The sequence below is a fragment of the Mobula birostris genome, chromosome 9, assembly GCF_030028105.1.
Source record: "Mobula birostris isolate sMobBir1 chromosome 9, sMobBir1.hap1, whole genome shotgun sequence".
NCBI classification, from domain to species: domain Eukaryota; kingdom Metazoa; phylum Chordata; class Chondrichthyes; order Myliobatiformes; family Myliobatidae; genus Mobula; species Mobula birostris.
The window spans coordinates 26,983,608-26,996,795 of record NC_092378.1 but is presented as its reverse complement, the minus strand read 5'-3'; the positions used below and the strand labels follow the sequence as shown (position 1 = coordinate 26,996,795).

General features: G+C 39.3%; 1 protein-coding gene across 1 annotated transcript in view; it reads left to right on the top strand.

The window, feature by feature from the left end:
• The window catches only part of lrp6 (low density lipoprotein receptor-related protein 6), a 147,347-nt gene that overhangs the window by 100,333 nt on the left and 33,826 nt on the right, over window positions 1-13,188 (top strand). Inside the window, exons 6-8 of the mRNA XM_072267652.1 lie at window positions 4,769-4,900; window positions 8,824-9,220; window positions 9,725-9,896. Coding sequence (XP_072123753.1) covers window positions 4,769-4,900; window positions 8,824-9,220; window positions 9,725-9,896 — 701 coding nt within the window. The remainder of the gene's footprint in view (window positions 1-4,768; window positions 4,901-8,823; window positions 9,221-9,724; window positions 9,897-13,188) is intronic.

The window sequence follows — 13,188 nt, the reverse complement described above, 5'->3', positions numbered from 1 at the left end:
GAGAAAGCACATGCCACTCTTGCGGAGTTGTCAGCACAAGGAAAGACAGATTTGACCAAATTGCTGAGAGGAGTTGAGTGGAAGCCAACCTCCTCCAACCAGTGAAACAGCAAGATAGGGAAAATTTAATGAAGCTCTTTCCCAGAATGTGCTGTGCTTCCTGGCAACTATTTCAAAGTGGGATTAATAGTGCTTAGGAAACAGATGAAAGTAGTACTTGGCCTGGGGAGAGGCAAAGGATGAGCTGAAAGGGAATGGAACATTTCTGTAGCCCGTGCCAGAAGAATGCTGGAATACTCCAGAAATGTTACAACCAAGATTTTCTGCTCCTTATTTACTCAACTGACAGTTGGCAGAAGAAAATCAGAAAACAGGTTTTGCTTCTACCCTAAATCCAGAAGGCGAGTTAGATTAGAATGTTTTTGGCTTACTTGTAAGCATCAAAAGCTTGGGAATAACCTGTCTTCCCCACAAAGGAGAATGAGCTTGGCCAGTTGATGGAAGTTTCAGTGGAGGAGCATTTTGAGAACAGTGATCATAATTCTGTAAGTTTTAAGATCATTGAGAACAGGCGTAAGACTGGTCCAGGGGTGAAGGCTAATTATAACTGTATCAGGCAGGAATGAGGGAAAGTAGGTAGCGAGTGGTAGATTGGAAGTAAATCCATATCTGACATGTGCAATTCTTTCAAAGGTCAGCTGATTTGAGTTCAGGATGTTCCTGGGAAAACAAAGGATAAGGATGGCAAGATTCAAGAGATTTTGTAAATTTAGTCAAAAGAAAGGAAATGTATGTAAGGTTTAGAGCAGCCTTTCTGAAACTTTTTGCTCTGGAGGAACCTTTGAAACAATTTTCAGGTCTCGGGCAACCCCTACGTAAAAATTATTATATCGACAACTCACGGTATGGTAATATGATCAGTAAGTTGTAGATATAATCAAAAAATCTGAGTAGAGAATGAATTTTTAGCTTACCTTTGAAATTAATCTTTCTTTCCCTTTCATAAATTTAAAAAACTCATTAGGCAGACATAATTTCTGTTAAATAAGTGGCTTAAACCAAAAAAGGAATTTAATTTTTCTAAAGTTAGGCTCGGTAGATTTAATTTAAATAAAGGTTATAAGATGATTTGAATTAATGATATTTACAACATGAAAATTTATTGAAAATGTTAAATCGTAATGTTACTAAAAAAAACCATAAGCAATATGAGTAAAAATATAGCCCAAGGCACAATTTTGTACAAGACATTGAAAAAAAACGTTTCACTAAGTGACATGATCAGGCTCAAATATAGACCTAGCATGTGAAACCTGGGCTTGTTTTTTGCTGCACAAGTACTCATTTCTGAGTATTTGATAATCAGAGTGCAGCTCACAGAGCTCTCTCTTCTCTCAAAGTCAAGGTCTCAGGCTGAGCAGCAGATTCAGGAAAAAGGGTTCCTCGTCCAGTCATAGACTTGTCTTTGTTTGATAAAGTTCACCATTTTGTAGTATCACCCAGAAGGAGAAATTAGGAGAGGTTATTTGGGAGGGAGAGGCTGACGTCACAGCTCAAGTTGGGCAAGTCCATTCAATGCTCGGGAAAATGCACTTCAGGCTCATCGTCAGCCTACCGTCCTCCCCACTGTGCAACTATCAACGACCTCCCCTATCTTGTATCATAAACTGAGAATAGACTCAATCAAATAAACACCGTCTCACTGCGCACGGCCACACTGGGCTGAGAGATCCCTACTGAGATTGCTAATGGGGCTGCTTGGTCACTGCCCACCACTGCGAGCGCAGTGATGCGAGTTGCACAAAGTTCAAAAAAAACGATGCTTTTTAAATCAGGATCTCTTGCGAAACCCCTATTGAGAAATCCTGTTTTAAAGAGCTGAAGTCAAACAAGGCTGCTGGGGAATATGAAGGAAGGAAGAAAACTTAAATAAGGAGTTAGGAGAGGTAGAAAGGCCATAAAATGTTGATGGCAAGCCGTATTAAGAGGAATCTCAATGCGCTTTATACTTGTAAAGAGCAATAAGGAAGGGTTGTCCAATCAAGGACAAAAGATGTTTTTTTTTTGCATGGAGCCAGAGGAAGTGGGCAAGGTCCTTAATGATTACTTTGCTCAAAGTTCAAAGTAAAATTTATTATCGAAGTCCATACACGTCACCACATACAACCCTGGGATTCTATTTCCTGCGGACTTACTTAGCAAATCTATACAACAGTAACTATAAACAGGATCAATGAACAACAAACTATGCAAATACAAATATAAATAAATAGCAGTAAGTAACAAGCATGAAATAACAAGATAAAGAGTTCTTGAAGTGAGACCATTGGCTGTGGGAACACCAGAAATAGAATAAGTGTAGTTATCCCCTTTTGTTCAAGAGCCTGATGGTTGAGGGGTAATAACCGTTCTTGAACCTGGTTGTGCGAGTCCTGAGGCACTTGTACCTTCTACCTGATGGCAGCAGCGAGAAAAGAGCATGGCCTGGATAGTGAGGATCTTTGATGGATGCTGCTTTTCTGCCCCAGCGTTTCATGTAGATGTGCTCAATGGTGGAGAAGGTATTACCCGTGATGGAGAAGGTATTACCCGTGATGGACTGGGCTGAATCCACTACCTTTTGTAGGATTTTCTGCTCCAAGGCCTTGATGTTCCCTTACCAGGTCATAACGCAGCCAGTCAGCACACTTTCCACCACACATTTATAGAAGTTTGCCAAGGTTTTTGAAGACATGCCAAGTCTTCACAGTCTCCCGAAAAAGTAGAGCTGCTGTGTATTTATATGATGGGTATAAAGGTGAAGGACATGGTTGCTGGTGGGAGGGATATGTTGATATTCTAGGGAATGTTGATGGTGTTGGGTCTCTTGAAAATCATTAGGATGGGATAAGTCTTCAGGGCCTGATGTGATCTATCTGACAATCCTAAAGCTGGCTAGAGAGCGGATTGCTGGGGTCTTGATAAAGATCATTGTATTGTTCTTAGTCCTGGAAAACAGGAGAATAGCCAGTGTCATTTTTTTCTACATGGACAACAGGGCGAATGTAGGAGATTATAGGCTGCTGAGCTTTACATGAGAGGTAGAGAAATCTGAGGAGAAAATTCTCAGTGACAGGATTTCCTCACATTTTTAAAAGTATTGACGTATTAGGGATGGCCAGCGTGGCTTTGTGCAGAGGACCTCCTAGCTCTCAAACTTAATTGAGATTTTAGAGGAGACTGCCAAGGTAATTGAATGTGGGGCAGTGGATATTGTGTACAGATAATGCTTTTGACAAGGTCCCTTGTAGTAAGCTGGGCCAGAAGATGCAGTCATATGATGTTCATGGTGAGTTGACAATAGCCATTCTTAACTGTTCGTCAAATCATGGCTTGCAGCTATCTGGAGTCCGCCATGAGCTGCACCTAGACCAGCCCAACAAGTGCCGATTTCCTTCTGTAAATAACTGGAGTATATCATGGGGTTTTCTCACAGCCTTAATTAGTTAGAAATACAGTGCAGAATAGGCCCTTCCGGCGCTTCAAGCTGCGCCTCCCAGCAACCCCAACAACCTTGATTTAACACTAACCTAATTGTGGGACAATTGACTGTGAGAGGAAACCCACACATTCTCCAGGGAGGGTGTACAGAGACTCCTCACAGAGGATGTCAGGATTCAACCTGGAACTAACTGTCATAGTGTCACACTATCTGCTGAGCCACTGTGGCAAGTACCTTCCTGGTGATGGTTATTTGGGTATGCTGTTACTCTGTGTTTCATTGTAAATGAATTTCCCACCTACCTTGGTGAGACTCTGTTGTGTCTCAGTCAGGTCTGTCGATGCAAGTCCTGTATACCAGGGGTCTCCAACCTTTTTTGCACCGCGGACCAGTTTAATATTGACAATATTCTTGCGGGGTGGGGGGGGCGGTGTTCAAGTAGGATTAAACTCACTTCAACATGTCTTTTACAGTTTAGGGTTGCCAACCTTCTCACTCCCAAATAAGGGACAAAAGTAGCAGTCAAATCCCGGGACACTTTACCCCAGGAAAGACTACCATGACCATGAAACCTTGCGCGGGCACCTGTGTGTGCATGCATGATGTGCACATACACATACGTGCTGATTTTTTTATTTTCTCCCACAAATCGGTTTTGCCTTCATCTTCCCAACTACACTGTACATACATTATTTCTACTTTATATAGGCTGTGTATTTATCATATCATTCCTGCTTTTACTATATGTTAGTGTTATTTATTTTCGGTTTTATGTGTTATTTGGTATGATTTGTTAGATTATTTTTTGGGTCTGGAACACTCAATTTTTTCCCATATAAATTAATGGTAATTGCTTCTTCGCTTCTCGCCATTTTGGTGCGAAAGGTTTCCTAGGAATGCTCTACCTTAGCGGGGGAGATACGGGACAAACCCATTTAGCCCAATATACGGGATGTCCTGGCAAATACGGGACAGTTGGCAACCCTATGTTCAAGTTCAACAGTGCGTGACAGGGAATGAGGAAAGTTGCAGCTGACTCATACCATTTCCTCGCGGCCCAGTAGCACATGCTTTGTGGCCTGGTACCAGTCCGCGGCCCAGTGGTTGGGGACCGCTGCTGTATACCCATCCACTGTGAAACATAGGTTCTCTTTAATGTGTATGTAAATTTAAAATGTACATAAAATCTGAGGCAGAATTGGTTTGAAGTTTAAGCAATAATAATTGCTTTGGTGTAAAGTTGAAATGAATGTATTAACATTCAAAGCCTTTTTCTTATCCGATTAGCAACAAATCCCTGTGGAAGCAATAATGGTGGCTGTTCCCACTTGTGCCTGATGTCTCCGGTCAAACCATTTTTTCATTGTGCTTGCCCAACTGGAGTCCAGCTGCTAGAAGATGGAACCAAGTGCAAAGATGGTAAGTTATATATGGATGTATATACAAAAATATAATAGCGAGAGATAAAGCAGTATCACAAAATTTGATTTGCTTTTGAGCATATTTGGATCATAGTCATGTTAGATTCAGATTTCTCCAGTTCTTTGGTGATATAAATGTAGAAAATTCAAAATTCATTTTCTGATGTACTTTCCTTGCTTTATTCTTTGGCTGAGTAATAAGGTAGTTGGGTGCTTCTGGTAAGGTTAATATGCCCTTCTGGATCCTATTCTTGCTCTGGAAATAAGTCATATTTTATGGAGGTGCTGATCATCTCAAACAGTACATTTGCTTTTGAGAATTCTTAGCAATTGTTTGGTTTTTGATTTGTGCCATCATTGTTACAAAATAATGATACTGTTAACAAATTTCAAAATCACGCCAGGTAGTGACTTTATTAGATATTCCAAATATGGAGCATTTTAAAATCAATTCTTAGTGGGGAAATTTGAGTGCAGGAAGAAGTATTCACTGAAGGACACGTGTTAAAATGTTCAAAACGCAGCTTACCAAAGGGATATTTTGATTTAGCATAATGAAAACCTTTTGTGGCTGGCTCTTCAGGATGTAAAAGATTCTGTTCCATTGACCTGTCCAATTTATCTGCTTTGGACCAGGTGTTGCAATGACGACTGTGGGGAAAACAACTTTCCAATTGTATACTTCAGTAACCATAAAGCTCAACAAATCCCCATTCGTGTTAACTGTGCTGATTTAAGTGCAGTGGTGAGTTCAGTGTCTGGAACTGAGGTGCTGTTGCTCAATCATGTTGGTTGTAAATGATGAGTTATCAACTGTATTAACTTTGGAGAAGAATGCGGTGGATAGTGAATCCAGGGGAAGAATACGTTGATATCCTGGTGCTAATCAGTACGAATCAAGTGCCAGTGTTAGTGTTAGAATGCATAACAGTGAATAAATACCCAGGGTTGGATAAAATCTATCTCTGAATGTTATGGGAAACAAGGAAGGAAATGGTTGAGGTCCTAATAGAGATGTTTGCATTTTTGTTAACCACAGGTGAGATGCCAGGAAACAGCTAATATTGTTCTTTTACTTAAGAATTGCAGCAAGGATAGGCCAGTGAGATGTATGGAAATAATTGGAGAAAATTCCAATTCTTAAGTTAGAACTCTTAAATTCTAACAGATGGGAATTATGTACATTAGGAAACACAAGGGCTGATTAGGTTAAAAATGCCGTTGCAAGTAAGTTTGTCTATGTATTGGTGCAATTATGTCCTTGTGCATTTGGCAAGCTGAACTTTGCCTTTGAAAAGTCAGGATGGTTTTGTACAAGGGAAATACTGAGTTGATTGAGTTTTTTTTCTGAGGAGGTAACAAAAGGAGTTGATGCAGGCAGGAGGGTAGATGTAACTAACAGTACATGAAGTTTAAGGCATACGACAAGATCCATAAAGTTAAGGTGCGTGCAATCCAAAGGAAGGTGGGTACATGTACCCAGAATTGGCTTAGTCACTTAATGCAGAAGGTGGTGGTGGAAGAATGGTTTTCTGATTGGAAATCTGTGAGTAGTGATTTGCCATAGGGATCAGTGCTGCAACTCTTGTTGTGATATATATGAATGAATTGGTTGAGAGAATGTTTGGTAAGTTTATAGATGACATGAAAATTGGACCTCAGAAAAATACAAGAATATGAAACGTAGGGTACATGGTCAAAATTTTCTCCATGGCAGGGGTATCAAAAACAAGGGGTCGTGGGTTGAAGGTCAGAGGAAGGAATTTTAAAGGAGACGTGAGGGGTAATTTTGTTTTAGCACGGTGAATGATGTCTGACACACCAGCAGAGGTATGAGTGAAATCACTGCATTTCAGAGCCGTTTATTCAGACTCTTACATAGGCAAGGCATAGAATGACAAGGTCCTAAACCAAGGAATGAGAAACGAGCAATGAAAAGGGATGAGTGTGAATGGGCAGAAAGGACAGCATAAGCATGATGGGCTGAAAAGCTGTTCCTAATCTGTGTGACTCTGACTCTATAATGATCTTTGCAATGGAAGGTGAAGCAAACTTATCCATGGCAAACAACAGCAACTGTGGTAACTTGTAGCTTTGAATAGTCAGGATTTACACCCAGAGCATTCTCTTCACTCTGGTGTTCTGACCAGTGCGAGGGGAAAGGTGCCTTTTGTTTTGTGACCCTGTGACTTAAAAAAGAACAATTCTTCATTCATCTGTACCTGAACTGTTTTTTTCTGTGGCTCTTAAATTAAATGAGAATGTATGTTTGGTCATGCATAGTGCATGCCTTGGCTGCCTGGCTGAGATATCACGAATAGAGACTGACGTGAACTATTTGATATGGCGAGACCATGCTATTTACATTCCAGCTGCGAAAGACTACATACTTAAACCAGATAAATAGAAATATGCAGCCGTGGAAGTTCTGTGGGTGTGCAAAAATGGTTTGCTTTTTTTTTAAACCCATGCAAACCAATCCAGAGAATGAGCGAGTACAGGAGAGAAATGTTTCCAGCTTTGAGAATGATTTTTATGTTACTAGGATATGAGGGCAAGTGGATAGTTTTGATGTTTTAGATATCCATTACACCTAAACACATTTCATATAGAAGAAAATGAGAGTTCGTGCTAAAATGATGAATTTGGAGAATCAATATATATTGATGTTGAGGATAGCATGATGCTTCACATTCTACATCTCACTAGCTGAACCTGTCAGTTTTCAATCTGTTGCACATCGTGAAATGTCTGTGTACCTGTTGATAAGCATTTCTCTCTTTATTGATAACCATGAAAATTCAGGGAGGGGAAAAAAGTAAGTACGCATTGTTTCAGTTTAAATGTTTCACTGTGTGGTGTATGTTGTTAACATTACCCTGTCATTTGCAGTCCTTTTGTCGGCTGTAGAACTCTTTGCTAAATGGAGCCACGAATTATCCCTTGATAAAGCCCATATCCAATCTGCACAGCTTGCTATAATGACAGCACCATTTGGCGTTTTCCCAGGAACAAGGATTATAGTGGTAATGATGCCAAATTGTGTCTGTATGGAGAATCCATTAATCAGCATGAAAATTAAAGACTCATTTCAGAGATAGCATTATCAGGAGCATATTCTTCATCGAGCTCTGGAAATTTGCACAGGAGCTATTTAATAGCAAAACTGCCAATATTTCTGGACAGAGTAAAATAAATGCTTCACAAAGTATTTTGTTGTGACCTATAAAATGAACATAAGATTGCATCTGTTCCTGTTTTTGTTGACTTGCTGCTTTCAACTTGTAGTTCTCTTTGCAAGGCACCTATTTATGACATACCAAATATGCAGCTGTGTGTCATGGCAGAGCTGAAATATGCTATCTCAGTTCAGCACTGAACCAAGGGGGGAAAAATAATTTCTCATGCTTCTAATGCCATTGGGGTGACATTGATTAGGTGGCTGTAAATTATTTTGTGTCACATTGATGGTCCACAGAGTCAAGGCTTGTATGCATTTAATGGGCTTTTAGCCCATTGCTTGCTGCTTTTGTCATCAATCACAGCAATAAAACTGTAGCAAAGCTGAAAGAAAAATATGAGGCTGAATAGTGGTGCTCTGTTGGTCACACACAGCTGTTCAAAGCAAATTGCTTCACTGACAGTAGTTAAGCTCTTTGTATGTAAAAGATTTTATCAGCAAATGAAATCAACAATCTGCAAAGGGCGATTTTCATTAAAACAGATTCTTAAAGTATATTTTTTAAGTATAGTACATTTTAGTACTATGCTTGACTTTAATAGGTGTGTTTATGCCTTTTCCTTAACTAAGTACCATGAAACTTTTATTCATTGTTGGATTTGTGCTGTACAAGTATTTAGGAAGACGATCAAAAGATAACAAATGTCTGTTGTAAACTTTTAGTGTCATTTATTTTAAAGGTGCATCAGAGTTATTGCTGTTGGCCCGTCGAACAGACTTGAGGCGGATATCATTGGATACTCCTGACTTTACAGATGTCATCTTGCAGTTGGATGATATCCGTCATGCAATCGCAATAGACTATGATCCAGTAGAAGGATACATATACTGGACGGATGATGAAGTACGTGCTATCAGGAGGTCCTACCTGGATGGCTCTGGAAGTCAGTTTGTGGTGACCTCTCAAATCAACCATCCTGATGGCATTGCAGTTGACTGGGTAGCGAGAAACCTCTACTGGACGGACACTGGCACTGACCGCATTGAAGTAACTAGGTTAAATGGCACAATGCGTAAAATTTTAATTTCAGAGGATCTAGAAGAACCAAGAGCAATTGTACTTGATCCAATGTCTGGGTAAGAATTCAGTGATTATTTCTTGTATGTTTTCAGGAAATGTACTTTGCTGAAGTTGTTGTAGTTGATTGAATGTACTAAACATTTTAATTCCTGAGGATTAAACCTCCAGATAGAGGTGAGAACATTCTAAAGTTGGCAAAGCGACTTTACTTTGTGTAATAGTGACCAGATTCTGTATCTCAGAATCAGGTTTATTATCACCATCATGTGACGTGAAATTTGTTATTTTGCTTCAGAAAAACCATCGAAGCTCTCAAAGTTTGTTTAGGTAGGACATCATAGGCTGGAATAGGAGGGACTTCATACACTGAGTTTTAGAACTCTGGCTGTTGTTAATACTCATTGTTTTGTAGGAATGTCAGACGTGATATACAGACACAGCAAGGGATATATTCTTTGCGTGTATCTTTTAACAACATTTGATTCCACCCTTAAAATCCAAAAATGGAAATATTTCTCTAAAAGTACAGGTTACTAATACTCAGATTGTTCTCCAATCAGGTACATGTACTGGACAGACTGGGGTGAGAATCCAAAGATAGAACGTGCCACTTTGGATGGAACCGAAAGAGTTATCCTTGTGAATACTTCGTTGGGTTGGCCAAATGGTTTAGCTCTGGATTATGAAGAAAGAAAAATGTATTGGGGTGATGCTAAAACAGATAAGATTGAGGTTTGTATTTAAGATATTGTGAAAATTTGTGTCATGATTCTTGTACGTCTGTGCCAAATGTTTGTTGAGCCATTTCAGTTAGGTTATTTAAAAAGAATTTGTCATGCAAATACTTTGTCCCAGTCTTATTGGTAGGTTAAATTGTTTCAATGTACTAAGTTATTTTTTTTTGTAAATAATCCAGTCATTGTTCTAATGAAATAGTGGTAATGTTTCTTTGTTCTTAAAATGTACATTTTCTATTTCAAGTCTTTTCCACACCCCTCATCATAATGACTGTGTTTGCTCCACTGTTTTTCAGATGTTACATGAAGCAGTAGTGAATATATCATGATGTATTTGTAAAAATTTAATTATTTTTAAGAACTGAAATATTCATCTTCCACAAATGCAGCAAATAAATTCAGAGGTGCAAGTTAAATGAACATAGTCTCCAACTCAGTGCAGATGATATGTCCCTTGACTCTGTTCCCTGTGCTCTACTGACAGTTAATCAAATAATAGCTTGTCCTTACTCCTTCAGCAGGAGTTATTTGTAAGAATGGTGAGTCGGACCAAAGTTATCACCCAGAATCTTCAGCTGAGGACAAATCCGATAAAATAAGCAGTTGTCTGAGAATAATTGCATTGTCATTTCCTATGTTATGCTCATCTGCACAGCAGTACGAGGAACACTCAGTAATTTTTTTTCCTCACATTTGCCCTTTGACCACATTAACTTAACTAGTAACTTGTTGCATGTATCGGTAGGAAACCAAAATGTTAAAATCTTGTTTTTCCTTTGATATACTAGCACTGCTTCTATATAAATATCTTGCTTCTGAATCCATTGCTGATATGGATATCAGATAACTTTTAATTGTTATATTCAAGGAGAATGAGAGAACAGCACAGATTTAGCTTTATTAATAATAATCTTTCTTTGAATTTTGTTCAAAGTAAGCTTACTGAACAACTTGTACTTGGTGAACCAAAGCCTTGGTAATGTTGGTGCCTCAAAGCATAACTGGTCATTCTTAGTTTATGAAAATATCAACTACTTGGGGTCACTGCTTCTTTGTTCTTTAGTATTGGCTCAAAAGGGAGACATTTGACTGTATGAGTCCATACCAGTTCTATGAAAAGGCAATTCCAGGTAGTCTTCTCATCTTTACCCACAGTTCTACAACATCCTTTCCTTCAAATACTTATCCAGTTTTGTTTATAAAGATTTTTTAATCTGCTTCCATTATTCTTTCAGACTGTGCATGCTAGATAATTATTACTTGTAAAGATGAAAGTTATCCTTGTTCTCATTTTTTCTGATTACCATCAATTCATGCCTCTGGTCCTCAAGCAAAATAGTGGTTATTATTGAATAATTTTACAGTTCTCTCCATCTCCTCCATTCTGTGTGGAGAATACCTGCAACCTCTCCTGTCCATTCACATAATTTCCACCTCTCATTCTTTGAATCATTTTGATAAACCCTCACTGCGCTCAAGCATGGAATTGAGGCAGAACTCTACTTGAACTTGTTTCAAAATTCAGCATAACGTCTTTCGAAGCTCCGAATCTTTTGCAATTGCCTTCTCTATCTCTTCTCCACCATCTAAGATTGATTCAGGTAGGCATCCCAGAACATTGTTTCACCTCATTTTAAGAATTGTTCCCTTGAGTTGAAGTGCCTTATTCATATCAAAAATGCATCAGTACACTTCATGTAAAACAAATCATCTGCCACGTGACTGATGATGTGTCATAGAACGTGCTGAATAAAATTGAAATCTGGGGAGGTAAAGGGCTTCAGCAACATGGATGTCAATTTTGACTTAGCAGCAAACTAAGTAATAGTTTTTGGATTGCGGATGATACAAGATTGTGCTTGCATTGGACTGGACTGTGAAGTGCTGCTTCTCTTGATATACACCCAGTACCCACCTTATTAGGTACACCTCTGCTCATTAATGCAAATATCTAATCAGCCAATCATGTGGCAGCAACTCAATACATAAAAAGCATGCAGGCATGGTCAAGAGGTTCATTTGTTCAGACCAAGCATCAGAGTTGGGGAGCAATGTAATCTAAGTGATTTTTGACAATGGAATGATTGTTGGTGCCAGATGGGGTGGATTGAGCATCTCAGAAACAGCTAATCTCCTGGGACTTAGCTTGGAACCAGTTATTCATGAGCTGCTGTCAACAATCAACAGCAGCAGCAACAACAACAACAACGTTCACCATGGCGGTCTCTAACTTCATGGCCTGACATTTGCTTCTTCCTTTCATTACTATCATGCTGGGGAACCAACCATCGTTGAATGTGGAGCTCAGAAGGACATGCCAGAGGCAGCCCAGGCATACCTATAAATGGTGAAACTGTAGTGTTTGACTCTGTGCCTGCTACAGGCAATGGGTGCCTGCGAGCAACGTCTGCAAGCTCCCCACAAGTGATCCTAACTTGCAAAATGATTCCATCCTTCATTGCCACTGGGCATCAGCATTGCGGAGAGCTCCTTCACCAGATGTACTGCAATCGCTGGTGTGTGGCCATATTCTCAGGAGGAGCAGTATGGTCTGGCTTTGTGAGCAATGGTAACATTGCCAAAAGTGAATAAGAAAAGGTGGGATCCAGTCTAATGTTGAAATGTTTTAAGTGGCTGTCAATGAGACATGAGATATTCAGAGGTTTGAAATCTCTCTGCTCTTCATTTTCTCTACAAGCTTTACTACAATTTCAAAGTATAAAAGGTTTTGGAAAGTATCTATTCCATGCTCCCGCCATGTTGTTCTGATTTATTCAATGTATTGTTCTGAAGTAGCTATTTATTGATACTGGTTGACAGCAATAGCTGACCTGAATTATGTTCTCCTGCAAAGATCGCAAGGTGTATATTATCTTCCAAACAAAGTAGTCGTTTCATTTGACAGAACATTGTATTGTGCGCAAGATCAAAAAAGTCCACATGTATACTGACACTGAGATAAATGTACAAGAATTTCTAGAAGTTTCTTGTTCTGTTTCCCCTGTTTGTTTTTTCCTTACTAAAACCCTTGGCCTTTAGCTTACACAGAAGAGGCTGCAGCAGACAAGCCTTGTCATTCTGTGTTCAGCACAGTAAGACCACTATTAATTGGAGGTTTTCTCGGCCATCTCAATCAATGATTTACACCACTGTCATGATTTAAGATCTCTGCACAGATTATCAAGAATTTTTGATGGATTGTGAGAATTTAGCACTCAAAATCAATAACAGTTGGCGATGGAAATGTTGCTGACTGGCTTTCAGGCATAACCCACTGTCAGGCTAGT